Source organism: Notothenia coriiceps, unplaced genomic scaffold (assembly GCF_000735185.1).
Source record: "Notothenia coriiceps isolate Sejong01 unplaced genomic scaffold, NC01 NC01_scaffold00037244, whole genome shotgun sequence".
Taxonomy (NCBI): domain Eukaryota; kingdom Metazoa; phylum Chordata; class Actinopteri; order Perciformes; family Nototheniidae; genus Notothenia; species Notothenia coriiceps.
In genome coordinates, this window is record NW_011369945.1 from 15,129,981 (window position 1) to 15,145,939 (window position 15,959).

General features: G+C 39.8%; 1 protein-coding gene across 1 annotated transcript in view; it reads right to left on the bottom strand.

The window, feature by feature from the left end:
• The window catches only part of slc2a13a (solute carrier family 2 member 13a), a 95,219-nt gene extending 84,381 nt beyond the window's left edge, over positions 1-10,838 (bottom strand). Inside the window, exon 1 of the mRNA XM_010793691.1 lies at positions 10,040-10,838. Within this exon, the coding sequence (XP_010791993.1) occupies positions 10,040-10,622 (583 nt within the window). The 5' untranslated portion in view covers positions 10,623-10,838. The remainder of the gene's footprint in view (positions 1-10,039) is intronic.
• Positions 10,839-15,959: the final 5,121 nt, after the last annotated feature.

Below are 15,959 nucleotides of genomic sequence, written 5' to 3' on the forward strand. Positions count from 1 at the left end.
CCCCTAGAGGAGGTGAGGGCCCCCACCCCCCACTTGTAAAATAGCACTTTACCTCGGCTTACACCTATATGCCATTTTATATGCTGTGAGCTGATTATCGAGCCTTCATTGTAAGAGTCGCGGGGATACTGTGTATGTGCGTATTCCACTGTAGCGCCTGGTACATTAATGGGAAACCTTTACACAGTGTACACATGAACGTTTCTTTTTTCGGTTCACCAAAAAAATCTCACTCCAAGCTGAACTCAAATGTTGACAGCCCTGCTTTTGACATATGACCCTGACATCAACAACAACAACAATTGACGCCATGTCGAAGTGTTGTGAAACAAATACTACATTCCATCTCAGTTATTGACTCTGCATTACTCTCATCTGGAAAACATCAATTTTGTTCACACACACACACACGCACGCACGCACGCACGCACGCACGCACACACACACACACACACACACACACACACACACACACACACACACACACACACACAGAACAAATGGTGTGTGTACATAAGATGCATCTGACAAGGTGCCCTGAGACCGCTGCTTTCTGCAGCTGGCTCCCAATAAGATCTATTAATAGTCTGACACTGACAACCCCCCATCCTCACCTCTCCCTCCCTTTCCCTCCCTTACTGCCACCACCCTGCCTACGACGGCCACCATGACTACGTGGCTACCTGTTGCTATGGCAACCACTTGATGGGAAACCAGTTTCCGAGCGGGCACCACACTGTGGCATCTCTGGGAAAGGAAATCAATAACTGGGAGCAACGAGGATTTCTTCTTCTTATTATTTTTTTTTCACAGTTGTGTTTTTTGTGCACAACATCAAAAAAATAAACCAAAAGAAAGACACTTCTTAACCCACAGTATCCTCTGAAGAAAGTTAAAAGTAATGGTTGAAAGCTTACCACATTTCACCTCTCTACCCTGCTCTTACAACATATATCACTCGTCTCTTGCGTCTCCAAATCGATTTCATTGACCGTGCAACAGACCCAAAGGATTTGAAGTCTAGTCTTTATCTTAGGTATGCCAAAAAAAAACACGATAATGATCTGAGAGCGGAAATGCGAGATCCAGATCACCACTGAAATCAAATGAACTGCTCTTTGGCACCAAGCCACTTTGATGGAAATCCATTCATAAGCTTCTGAGAGATCCTGCTAAAAGACAAACACAGGAAATACACAATCTCCCTTACTCTAGATGTTGGACTTAAAAAACGACTAATTTTAGTAATAAATGCACTCGAGTGTACTAGATTTGTATGGACACGACGCAGTGGCCTCGCAACTGGAGTCACAACACGTATGATGACATTATGCAGATGCACACAGAGACACTTAATACAAACAAGTCCTAAAGTCCTCATCCGCTGTAATGCCTCTATCTGTATTCACCTCATACTGTCAGACCTCTTTAGTTTGCCTCCATGTTCCCTTGTTTTATATTGCTCAGCCATATGTGTCACCAGCTTGTCTGCCACACAGCCCATATGCCGTGAGTGAGATAGATACTACAGCTGATGTTGTTGTATTGACTGAGAAATTGATCTTTTCCATTACACATCCTTCTGCAGGTGGTCACAGGGAAAATATGTTTGGGCCCATTAAAGCTAATACCATTACAGGCCAGTAAAAAGGTCAAATACTCCACACTTTTACTCTAGTTTATTGATTGACCCAACGGAATTAAGTGTTTCCGACCGTAAGCCAAGCTTCACACTCTTTTATCTTGCACTGGCTTTGAAAATGCAGAATGTAATTGTTTCTAAGCTGCTTATGCTATAATTTGATTTGTAGTTGATGTCTTCTTTGTTCTTTGATGTTGCATAATGGAAGATTCCATTATTTTCCCTTCTTTTGAACTGGTATCCTGCTTTAAATCGAACAATAGGGGACATTTTTTTGTTATTAGGTCAAATTTGGTATGTCACAAAACCAGAAATGTAGTTGTTGAAACTAAACCCGGTGAAAAAATATAATATATTAGACCCTCCAGAAAAACGGGGGCAAAAATCCTTGATTATGTGGGCTAAATTCCTTGATTATGCGATTAAACATGCGGGGTTTTTATGTGATTTTATGCGGTGAACTTGCGGGAAGTTGTGAAAAATGCGGAAAGTTGCGAAATATGCTAAATATGCGGGAAAAAATAATAGATTTTTTTTTAAATATTGGGCTGTCTTATTTATTCTCTCTCACACACAACCTGCCACTAACGTTAAACCCCTTTACTATTCAATTAAACACATTCAATGTTTATTTATTGTAAAAGCAATTGGGCTATTTTAATCTCACACACACACACCCACACACTTCTCCGCCTCATTCTGTTTTCATTTACTCGTTCGTTATCTGACCAGCTCCAATCTTGTAGGCTACTCACTTCGTTTCTTGTAGCCCTCGAAAGGGTTTTGGAGGTTGATGCCTACGGTGAATTTTCTCTATGCTCCAACCAATATACAGTCTATGGCTCCAACACACAGTTGCACGGGGTGCAGAATAGTTTCCCCCCACTTTTTGCCCGGTCTTTAGTAGAAATGTTCGTCGGTAAATGAGATGGATTAGATATTTTCATCTTGGTGTTTTCTCTATCGTGTGAGCTCCACACTCTATACAATGTTGTTTACATGCTGTGATGCGCGAGCTGATGACGTCACGTCAAGACGAGTTAACTTTTTTTTTCTCAACTTTGTGTGGAAAAATGCGGGGATTATGCGGCCTTTTGATAAATATGCGGCCTTTTAAAAATCTGCGCCATTTTGCTGATTATGCGGTAAATTCTGCGATCGCAGAATCGCGTTTTTCTGGAGGGTCTAATATATATACCGTAATAAAAAGAAAACAAAAAATCCAATGTATTTCAACATACTGTACACAATGTGACTGGCCTTTGCATACTGATTGTTGTGAAAACATCTGTACACAACTGTAATTATTCAACTTTTTCACACAAAATGTAGTCTTGTAACCTATTATGAAGCCTTTATAATTGACCTTCGCCCCATAAGTTTCTTCTGAATAGAGCTTAAACTCATTATAAAAACTAAATGAACCTCTTTTCAGTGGCTACTAACAGCTAAAAACTAAAATGTTAATTAGCTTTTCCTCTTGCCAATTTCCACACATACTTGTTGTTTGTAGCTTTATTAGGGATAAAATATGCATGCCTGGATGCATTAAGACCTGCATAGTGAGAGCTTAGAAATAGGAAGTAGAGTATTTGAGCTGCTCATATCAGTACAATTATATAATATATCAGGAGGACATAACTAGAGTCAAGTGACATTATTCTATAACAAGTGAAGCCATCTCAAATATTCATATTCCTCTTAAGTTCTCGGCAGTAACTCAGAACAAACAATATTATCTCAACCAAAGCCTGGGCTTCTTCCCGAACAAACACATTTGCAGTGTGTTCCCTTTCCGGTTAATGAGCTCTACTTTCAGCACCAGGGACAGCTCCCAGCACGACCTTCTCCACACAAACACACACCCTCGTAGAGTCATCGTCTGGTCAGGCTTACAGCGGCACGGCACAGTTAAACAAAGAGTCTCTCTGGTCTTGTGAATGAAGCCTCGAGGCACCAAGAACAAAGCTCAAGACTGGCTCACTTGATCAGAATACGAGGGAGATACTTCACTAGACCCCTACATCACTGTGATGCAGCGCAGAGACAGCCAGGACCTTTTCTGGTACTAAGTAGCTGGTTGTGATGCAGGAAGCTAATTAAAGGCTAATGGATCATCCTTGTAAATGCGGGGGAAAAGAGAACCCCTCCCCCTAGATAGAGCTTCTGTAGACTTTCAAATGGGTAAGTGGTGTGAGTGGTGACTACATTCACACCACTACATTGTTAAAAGCAGGAGAGGTTGTGCCTTTTCGGTAAAGTGTGCACATTGGATTTTGCCAATACATGTTTGTTTATGCAAAGCCAAATTATCAAGTTCTAAGGCTTTTATGATGTAACTTCACCTAGGAGATTAGTCATATAAAATTAGCCACTTAGGAACAAAAAATCAAAATGTCAAGTCAAAAGCAACCCATTTCATGAACATTTGACATTTTTGTGAAGGGATTTACAAAAATAATAAGAGCATAAACAAACTCCTGCATAAGTCTACACTTAGTTTCCACCTAGCTAGAATGAGAATTGTGACTTAATTATATAAACCAACCAATTCATTATCAAACCTCCAGGTAGAATGAAATGATATCACAATGTAATTGATTGTGCTATTTCTGTGCAGACCTTTTATCTCCTGTCTCTCCAAGGACAGGCCAAATCAGCATTAGCAACTGCTAGATAATTATTCAGAAAACATGATTGTACACAAACTGTGAGGGTGTGTGCTCGTGTTTGTGCATTTGTGTGAGGGAATGGATTATGACTAACTAAGGCTGTAGGCATCACAGCAGCTTCCTATTAAGAAAAACATTTCATGGTTCTTTTCAACCTTTTAAATCTAACCATGGCCACGCAGAGAGCACTGAAAGAATAAAGTGTTTAAGGACTACTTTTTTAAACAGCTAATATGCTTTTTAGTCTTTCATCCACACTCAACCAGCATTTAAAGATACTAAAAAAAACTGCCAAGACTTTCAGAATGTAAAAAACATTTTTTAATTAAAGCAACACCAGAAAGCCAATATTGGCTAGAGCTCCAATTCATTGTACGTGCTAAGGGGCATGCCATCCTAAGCAGTTGACCTATCACAATTGAGCCGGCTAGCTAACCAATCAGAGCAGACTGGGCTCAGGTTTCAGACAGAGGGTGAAAAGACGTGCTGCAGCACAGGCAGTATGAGACAAATAAAGACCTTTTTGAACATTAAAGCATGGAAACATGTCACAGTAGAGACACAAAGTACAAATCCGCACCTGAAACAAGCTTAAAATGTCCTCTAAATGATAAAACATCTCCCCTTATACACCTAATATAGTTACCAAGAGGATAGTTCTCCTCAAATAGAAACATTTTTCAGCAATTATCTTGTTCATGCAACAAAACCTCTTAATTTGATAGGATTGACAAGGAATCATAAAAAAACTTGGCATTTTCCAACGTTCCGTTTCAATAGCATGCGCTCAGACTAGCATTGGCTCGTATCCCACAACAGTTCCTCTGCTCCGGCAAAGGTCAGATCACAATAACGGGCTGGAGCAGAGGCTGGGGAGAAATACAGAGGATCAGGGCTTGGCGGCCTTTCCTGTTTTGACAAACGGCTACAATGACCTTTTTGGCGAGTCCAGTTCAGAAATGCTAACCAGGTCGCGTGTGAGTGTACAGGTGATGGGCTCGCCCAGAATAATTGGCTGTGGTGAAAAATGTTGCCTTATTACCGTCCCCAGAGGCTAATAGTGGTGCCAGAATGTGTGTCATTAACTATCCTGGTCGGCTAGTGCATGCTGGTGTAATGAAGATGATTGTATGGGAAACGGGAGGGGAGGGAATACTTAGAATATAAAAGCTGATATGACCCGGGTGATTAGTTTCTTCCACATATTAGCAATCACATTCTGTGTATGTAAATGAAGTGTGTAGCTGCTTCATTATCTGCATTACCTTCCCCCATAACTTTCAATATTGGTGGCTCTAAACAAACACAAACATTAAAATTGAATTACTGCCACAATTGTTGTGTTGATAACACTTTTATCTGCCATAATGGGCTGGTTTTTCAAATTAAAACTGGCTGTTGATGAGCCACCATTTCCATACAAAAATCTATTGGTTGATGGCTGTCCATTAACTAGGTTTTCAGAAAGCCAGTGTTAATAAAACATCACTATTCATTCCCACCAGCAACAGGTTTGCAAATATTCTAAAGAGGGCATAACAAGATCCAACCATCCAGAGAACATGAGCATTTCTTAGGAATTAAATAAGAAAGATTTGAGGCATTTGTAACTTACATGAATTTAGTTAGTTTTTATATTCAATTCATCTTTTGAATTTATCTTTTGTAGTTAGAAAGTTATGAAAATGCTCTGAAGATCATCCAGAGCACAGTTGACATCTTCATTTCCCTAATCTTCTCCATCCAACATTACAAAAAAAATATATATATATAACTTACAATGGAATGAAACTGAGAAAAGCAGCAATATTACTCACATCCCTAAAAATAAATTACACTGTTAATGGTTTGCGTTAGATTACATTCCTTAATAAAAACCTAAATGATTATATATATATAATAATATTATTATAAATATTATGAAGTGTTTACCTTTATGGATCGACTAATCAAGTAATGTTCTCTGTCTATGTGTCTTGTTTTGTTAAGGAATGCAACCATGGATACGGGACAACAAGGATGGATTCGATTCAATCCAATGAGCATTGCCCGCCCGGCCAAATAAGGTTTCTAGCTTCCCAGTTGACTTCTTTGTTAGGATGCCGACTCAATATGACAAGTGGCGTTTCTCCTACTTCCTATTGTGATGACGTCACTGATTTTGTATTTATTTTCTTGACTAGAGGAAAGTTTGACAAATATATGTACACCTTCATGAATCAAAAAGCATCATAGAAGCAGTCCTAATTGACCTGTTTGCAGCTCAAGGTGACATGGCAGCAGTTTTACAGTTTTCTCTTTCACAATGATGATCTATGAAGTCAATATTTGTTACACTACAAGGAGATTTTTCACTGCAATGCTAGTGGTGACACGGCAACATTTGGAAACAATGCTGGTATCAAGGTCTTATATTGAAATTCATGCATACATGCAACAGGTGGACTTAACAACTCCCATAATGCATCTGTATAGTGCCCAAAAGGCAATGTCTTTCAAAACTCTTAGACCCAGTTTTCACAAAGGCTCTCCAGTGTTTCCCCTATATACAAATATCCGCGCCGCTGCTAGGGGGCGCCAGCCAGGTACCCAAAAAAAAATAAAAAAATGTTTTTTTTCCTTTTAAAAAAAATAAATAATAATAAGTGGCGACCCTTTTTCATTTTTGATTGTTTGTTATGTGGATTTGTAGTATTTGTGTTTCTGTATGTTCAATAAAGGTGTATTTTTGCTAAATCTTGAGATATTGCCACTGTATGTACTAGGCAGGGCCGATTTTTGGCATAGGCATAAAATAAGTTACATTTATTTGTTATTGGCTATGGTAGGTTATTGGTTTTGTTCATATGCTTATTTGATTATTAAAATGTAAACCGATCTTTTTCATATGGGTGTTTTAGAGTTGTACCCCCTAGATCAGGTCTCTAGTTTGTGTGCTCAAAGTGCACCAGATTGAAGCATTTTACTTTAAAATGTTCAAAGAAATCTTCCCGGGGGGCATATTCATACAATACTGAATACATTTGAATCCATTTTGACATATATTACCTATGTCAATAAGTTTCTGTTTTTGTAGTGTATTTGTCTTTTGTAGAGATTTTTCATTTATTCTTTATATATAAAATCTCGCCTATGGCAGCAAATTGGCTAGAACCGGCCCTGGTACTAGGCCTCAAGAGCCTTTCTTGTGCTGGCAGACACATAGAAACAAATTGGCGGGGCGCACATCACACACTAAAAAATTCCCCGCGCTCCGCGCTCTGATTATACTGGGCCCACGTGCCTTAGCACCGCTGCTATGACTCCATCCTAGGAGAAACACTGAACTCTGTAATATTCATTCTCTAGAAACCCACACTGAGATAACACTGATGACAGCCACAAGGTTATATATCAGACCTTCAGAGCCCTGGGGGACATTATTTAAGAGTTTTCACAAAGAAATTAAATTACAGTGCAAATGCTTTAAAGCTGTCTTAGTAAAAAGAAAGGCTGATTTCCACACATCTAAAGATATTTTCACAAGCCTCATCACTCTCTGATTTGCATCATTCTGGCCAGTGATTGACGCATTTTTCACTAACTTGTAGTTTAAAAGTTACCTGTATAATCCATCATCCTAAACATGAAGCTTTAATTTAGTTTCCTTTTCATTGCACCCGAGTTGAGTTTTTCATATCAGCACTTCCTGTCAATCCACTGAAGTGCCTAAAAGTCCAAACAAACTTCACTGTATTATCCCTGCCTTCCTACTTTAAAAGTATTTTATAGCTAAATGAAAAACTACAGTGCATCCAATATGCATTGAACATTTATTATCTGAAATGTTCCTAGTATTTCACTTTGAATCACTATCTCTTGCTTTTCCAAGCCATGTATCCAGCTGTGATGCCTTCACACCTTTCACTGGATTGAAAAAGAGTCATTCATCATCTTCACTTTCCAGATAAATGTATAAACCACTCAACAAGAATACAAAAAATAGCCATTTATAACAAGAAGAATTGTACCAACAGGGATCTGAAGGCAAATCTTGATCAATATTAAAGGGATTTAGTTTGTAGAGGAACTAAACCCAGAGTTGTTAGCGTTGGTCAGGGATGTTTATTAAAGAATTAAGCCTCCTGTTTCCTAGTTGCTGACTGTGAAAGGAAAATGGACTGCCATTCCTCCACGTATCACTGAGGAGAGCGCTTACTACTCTCAGAGGAGGCGGCAGACGAGTGCCATCAATGTGGCACTCATCCTGCAAAACCAGTTTTAACAGCCCTTTGCACAGAGGATGTGACTCATGACTAACAGCAGCCACTGTAAATAATTTGGGGTACATTGAATTCTGATCAGAAGGCGCGTTGCATGTAAAAGCATGCAGAGCGGAAGAGATGATTCAAGAGAGTGAAAACATTCATGCAGAGTAGAAAGGGAATGTGCAAAAGTGTGTTCATGAGGCAGGAAGAAGGCATGGGGCCAATCAGATCATGTAACTCTGACATCAGTTTCAGCAACCTCAAAGTCGTCTATGTGCTTTACGGTCAATCTTGGTTTCCTTTTCGTGCTGGGATGATATCTGCTTCTTATTCCTCATTTAGTTTGTTTTCTCTAATCACTTAATGGTCCCCCACTAAATCTAATAATACTCTTAACGATGATGATGATAATAAGGAAAGCAAGTCTCACAGCGAGTGGCATGCAGCCGGAGCCAGCAGAGGGCCACGCAGGGTAATTACAAGCTGTGAGTAATTGCAAATATCAGGCCTGAGGAAGGAAGACAAACCAAACCCATTACATGTGGGGGGGGGAATTGTATTCTTTACCACATGTGACCTTAAGGTGCACTTAAGATGATTCTGACTTTTGAACTTTCTGATGGAAAACAAGTGCAGGGGGAATGTGAATGCAGAAATCCATAAAGTATCACTTGAGGATCAGTGTTTTATATAGAGAGGCGAAGTCCCTCCCTTTCCGGGGGAGCTCCATGGGACTTTATTTTGGAAAAAGTATGTATTGAAGTCAATGGACAGGGAAAGATTATCTTTCGATTCCGTTTGAATTGTGCCACAAATCACACATATGATGTTTGTCAATTTAAAAGATAATTTTGCAAGTAACATTTTTTTTTCCTAAAACTGTGAAGTAACACTTTTTCTGCGTGAAACCGCTCAATGTACATCTCCTGTCTCGCTCCACACACCAAGACGGCCGTCACGTTGGCACATTTCACTTCTTTCTTTCAGAATGAGGTGAAAAGTATTAAACAAGGTGAAAATCACTACAAGTCTGGGCATGTTGAGAGCTGTACATACACACAAGGGGAGTTAGTTCCGTAAGAGGCAGCATGCGGGACCGGGATTCTGGCATTTGTTTTTTTCATTTTGTATTTCAACAGTTTTAGGACAAACTGTGACTTTTTTGACATGGAATTTATTTTTTAAGATTGACAAACATCATATGTGCAATTCGTGGCACAATTCAAACGGGATCGAAAGATAAGTTTTCTTTCCCCATGACTTCAAATAGGCCTAATTTTTCCGAAATAAGGTCCCATGGGTCGGAAGTAGATGGGCGGGACTTCGCCATTGCTTTCTAATTAGGAGCAACTTCAGTGACATTGCTTATGTATCTGTATGAATTAAAATGACCCCAGGGAGTTGAACTGCTTTAAAGTTGTTTCCAAATTGGGAGAAAATGTTCAAACAAGCATTAACGAGTCGAACACGTGTCTTACCAAGCCCCACTCCGACGATCAGCCTCCCCGCCAGCAGGACCTCCTTGCCTGGGGCGGTGCTCAGCACAATCCCCCCGACGGCGAAGAAGAAGCTGGCCAGCAGGATGCACACCCTGCGCCCGAAGAGCCCGTTCAGGAAGCCCCCCAGCAGCGCAGATAGGGCGGCCGCGGCCACAGTACTCGATATCAGCAGCTCCTGCCACAGGGCGCTCAGCTCCATCTCCCGCTTCAGCAGCAACATGGCTCCGGAGATCACCCCGGTGTCGTAGCCGAACATGAAGCCCCCCAGGGCGGAGAACGCGGCCAGGAGGTAGACGAAACCCGGCGTGACATCCTGGGTGAACTGCTTGCGGGCAGCCCTCTCCAGGTCCCCGGTGGAAGAAGGAGGCAAGGCGGGAGCTCCGGCGGGGGGACCGGCGGGGGGAGCCGCGGCGGAGGAGGCGCCCTGGCTGCTGAGGCTGGCGCTGGACGGAGCCTTGATGAGACTCCGCTCCCCTCCGTCGCTCACTTTCTTCCACCGCTCGCCCATCCGGTTGCTCATACTACGCAGATTGTAGTCATGGTCGGACTGCTTTCGCGACATATGGGAAACACAACACAGCACAGGACAGGGCTGCTGAGTTGTATTTGATGCAAAAAAGAAATAAAAAACTAATTTAACCCACCCCACCCCCCTCAGTTTGGAGTTACCACCGCGTTAGTTATCCACAACCACCAGGTAGGCTATAACTGCTGGGTAAAGTTGTTCTCCAGCCGGGTGTGTGTTCGTGCGTCGCATCCCGTGGTCCTGATGGGAGAGTTGGAGAAGAGTGGGGAGGAAAGGTGAGATAGGAGGAGTGTAGTGGAGCAGATCGTCACCACCAGCGTCGGCATGACGCAAATAAATATTGTTTTGAAAGCATGATGCTTGAGTGGATCGCTTATGGCGACAATTAGGCTAAGCTTGCTGCAATTAAATGAAGTCTTGGACGTTATATACTCCAAATACAAAGCAATACTTTTGTTCAGGCTACTAAATGATCATCAGGATGCATGGCTTAATGCAAACAGTGGCATTGTTTTTGTATTTGAGTACAATCACAATCTAAATTGCATACTTATATAGATCGATATATATAACGGTATGCAATCACAGTATGTGTTTATAAATATAGCCTAGATTCTTAACGATGACAGATTTCATCTTGGCTTCATCTTGTGTTTCACCTGTTGTGCAGCAGGCTGACTATTAGGAACATGGCTGCCCCCTGCAGGTCTGACTCTGGTATTACCGATTCTGCATACAGTCACACACATTGAAAGTCCAAAAGGTCTACATTAATTATTAAATAACATCTCTATACAGCTGAGACATTTTTCTAAACATACACATTTATGATCTCAAAGAACTGAGTAGAGAAGGCATTTCAGTTATATTCTAGCCACTTGGTTTGACAAAAGATATAAAAAACGTGGGATTAATTCTAGAATTCTAGGAGATATACAGAATAATTGTACCTACTTTCATTTTTGGCCAATATGGGGATACACTTTCTGATTAATTGTGTACTCGTTTGTCCCATAATATATTTAAAAGGTGTTTATAAATAGCCTATCACAGTATTTGAAATCCCTAAATTAAAATGTCCAAATGTATTTTATTATTCACCCACAACCAAAATACATTTAGTTAAATATTGGGTACCACTTTACAATAAGACTACCCTTATAAAGGATTCATAAAGGGCTTATAATTAGGTTATTAATTAGGTTGTAAACACTTTATTAATCATTAAGAAGCATTTATAAACCAGTTCTCAAATAGTTTTCATACATCAACAAAGGCTCACTATTTGGCAAGATGACTAAGCCTTATATTGGCTACGTAGCTTACTTTGTCTTCTTCATCAGCCAACATCCTTGGTATCTGTTGTTCACAGAGTTGATTCCCCCCCTTCCATCTTGATGTTTCTTGGCATCTCTTTATGACCATTTATTTACGAGTTACTAAAATGTATAGTTGACAAAAGGGAGCCTTGTTGTATAGTGTAAAACACATTCCCATGTATTAATGAGTTACTACCATTTATAATAAGGCTTAGCAGTACAGATAAATGGGCTCACTATTTGGCAAGCAACCGGTCACAGTTGCCCTGAGGGCAACTGTGACCGGTTGCTTGCCAAATAGTGAGCCCATTTATCTGTACTGCTAAGCCTTATTATAAATGGTAGTAACTCATTAATACATGGGAATGNTCCCTAGACATTTTACTTACTTATTATCACCCTTTTATCTTATTTTATTCTTTTTACTTATTTATTTTTATTTATTGCTTTTTATTATTTTTACGATGTTAGCACTTCGGGATTTGAATGCAAATATGAAGTGCTTTATAAATTAAAGTCATTATTATTATTATTATTATATCTGTTCATTGATAAAGCAGAAAGTTGCAAGCAGCTATTGTCTGCGATCGCAGGATATAGTCTTGTTAGATGTGCCAAGAGTAAGGACTGTCTTAGGGAAGTCAGCTTTTATGTGCGCAGCTCCACTTGCTTGGAACAGTCTACAGGCAAAATTGAAATTGAGCATTTTTATTTCTCTGAATGTATTTAAGGCACGTCTAAATGAAATGCTTTCTGACACTCTGGGTATTTGTAAATGTTGAATATGTAAATATGATATCCTCTGTTGTTTGTTTGTTTGTTGTTTTTATGTTTCATGTGGAACTAAATGATGCAGATCTCCCTTGTAAATGAGATCGATGATCTCAAGGGACCAATCTGTCTAAATAAAGGTTTGAAATGAATACATTTTCTATATTCCCTGTTCATGAGTATTAGGAAATGTTATAGGTAGTGGACAGATCAGGGCTAAATCCCTTACCTAATTTCAGATAATCTGGATTGAAGGTTTAAAACGGATCTTAAAAATGATTGACACACATCACTGTCTTTAGGCCTTTACTCAGTAGACATCACAAGGTTAATTTCCTTAAAAGAGCCATTATAGGTTTCCCTCATCATGAAACCATGCGTACACAATAATGCGTGCAGGAAGCTCATCCCATTATTACCCTCCTTCTCTAATTGGCTCAATCATCCATTATCAGGACGTACTCAATCTCCTTTTTGTGGGACACCACTGTCCACATATTGATCCTCTCCACACATGAAAGCATTTGCAGCCATGTCATCTCTCCAGGCTGCAGCCATGCAGCATGTTCCCCCAGATTACTGTTCTGTGTTTCAAGCCTGATCAATAATGGAGAAGGAAGGTAAGGACAATGATTGAGTGTTCATAAGAGGGAGTCCACAACATGAGAGACGGGGGTTGTCATGGCCTCGTGAGGACATGTTGTTTGATCTTTAGCCTCGGGAGTTAGGCATTATTTTTGGCATAGATCTAGACTCTAAGAATTTGTTAATGTTCTTTTTCTTACATGATAATAAACTCACAGATACAGACCTCATCTTGTGCTTTGGGAAATAGGGATTGAAATGTTCTAGATCAGCGGTTTTCAAAGTGTGAGGCGCGCCTCCCCTGGGGGGTGCCAGAGAGCTTCAGGGGAGGCGCAGCGTGAGACACAAAAGAACGAGAGAAAGACGATAATAGTCCAAGTAGTGGGGGAGTTTTATACAATATGTTTAAAACATAAAAATAAAAAGGTTTAAAAAAGTTATTGTTTAATGTTTTAAGGAGGTGACGCTACTCAGCCAATCAAATCGGTGCAGTCAGCACGATAGATTCAAACACACACACACAGAGACGAGACAAGAGGAGAGAAACAGTCGGAGTAATTTCAAATGGCGGAAGGTAGACAGCGAAAACAGAGCATTTAATTACATTTTCTCTTACTGGACCTCTTTGAAATGCAATTGAATACCCCTGCATTATAGCAACAACAACAAAATAATAATAATAAATAATAACAGCAATAATAATTGGGAGGGGGGGCGCGGCTGTTCTTATGTTCTCTGAAGGGAGGCTCACCTACCCACACTTTGAAAACCCCTATTCTAGATCCAATTATTAATCAAATTACAATAACTGGCTTATTCATCATTACAAAAAAATGTGTAATTTGTTTTCCTTATTTCCAAGCACATTGTGTGGGTGTAGCTTCAGTCTGATGAGGTCGCTTTGACTCTGTATCAAAGTGAGGGTCAATATTTGATAGTTTCATTGTCTTATATAACCCTATTTGGTACCACTTTACAATAAGACTACCCTTATAAAGGGTTTACGAATAGTTTGTAATTCATTTGTTAATTAGCTTGTGAACACTTTATAAATCCTTCATAAGCTTTTATAAGACATGAGATAAACAGGGCAACTGTTACCGGTTGCTTGCCAAATAGTGAACCCACATGTATCTGTACTGCTAAGCCTTATTAGAAATGGTTGTAACTCATTTAATAAATGGGAATGTGTTTTACACTTTACAATAAGGCTCCCTTTTGGTCAACTATACATTTTAGTAACTCGTAAATAAATGGTCATAAAGAGATGCCAAGAAACATCAAGATGGAAGGGGGGGAATCAACTCTGTGAACAACAGATACCAAGGATGTTGGCTGATGAAGAAGATGAAGTAAGCTAGGTAACCAATATAAGGCTTAGTCATCTTGCCAAATAGTGAGCCTGTGTTGATGTATGAAAACTATGTTAGAACTGGTTTATAAATGGTTCTTAATGATTTATAAAGTGTTTACAACCTAANTGCTTTACAATTTGTGACAAATCTCAGAGCACTATGATACGCAGCATCTAGTTTGCTCAGGTAGTTGGCAGGTGCATTCATATACATCAGATCACCATAGTCCAGCACAGGTAAAAAAGTCACAGTGACTAGCCTTTTCCTGGCCTCAAGCGAGAAACAGGACTTATTCCTGAAAAAGAAACCTAGCCTAACCCTCAGTTTTTTAAGCAGGTTATTGACATGAAGTTTAAAAGAGAGACAGTCATCAAGCAAGATACCAAGGTATTTGTAACAGGCAACAACTTCAAGTTTTGTTCCTTGCGTTGATACAATATCTAAAACAGGCTCTGGTGTATAATCGGATTCCTATCAAATGTAATGAACATATGCATGTACTGTCAATCCTACTTATCCAATGTAGTACACAATGCAAAATAGGATCGATTATTGAGTCCCATAATAGGAAAGCTATTGAAATAATCATGACTTTCAATAACAAAAAACTGAATTTTCATTTAAAATATTTATTTAAAATAGAAAAAGCTCTAGAATCCAATAAGGAACGTAGTATGGGAAATGTGCACGAAGGTCCACGGCTCCATAGGCCTTAACACTTGTGCCCTCCTCGAATTTTCAACCTTTCGACCCCTTCGTGGCAAAAATGTACACGCCCCAAACAACTGCTATTAAATCATCATACATCAATATCATGAATCACTTAAACAACTTCTAACGTACTAAAAACTACCAAACATTCAATCATCTTCTGGATTTTAACCCTTTAAATGCCTGTTTCATTATTTGAATTATCTCCTTATTTGTCACGATCTGTCTGTGTTGTGTTTTGTCTTGTCTTTTTCTGTCTTTGGTTTCATGTTTTATTTTGAAAAGTCTTCACCCCCTGTCTTGCCTGTTGCTGTCTGTGGCCGTTTCTCAATCGCGAGGAAACTGGCTTCCAGCCAATATTTCAAGGATACTACGTCATCGACTGCCGCCGAAACGAGACCCTCAGTGTCCTCTCCACTTTCAGATGAAGAAAGAAATGCTGGACTCCAGAGAGCATTCTGTGTCAGACCCCCCCTCGAACCTTGTGTCTTCTTCAGATGAGTCCTGCAGCTCGCTGGCAGAAGAAGGCTACAAGATTATTTCTGAAGTCTCCTCTGCACCGAAATGCTTCTTCATTTTAGTTCCTTCTCTTTGCTCCAGGTCTTTCTCCTTCTCTGCTCACTAATGAAATA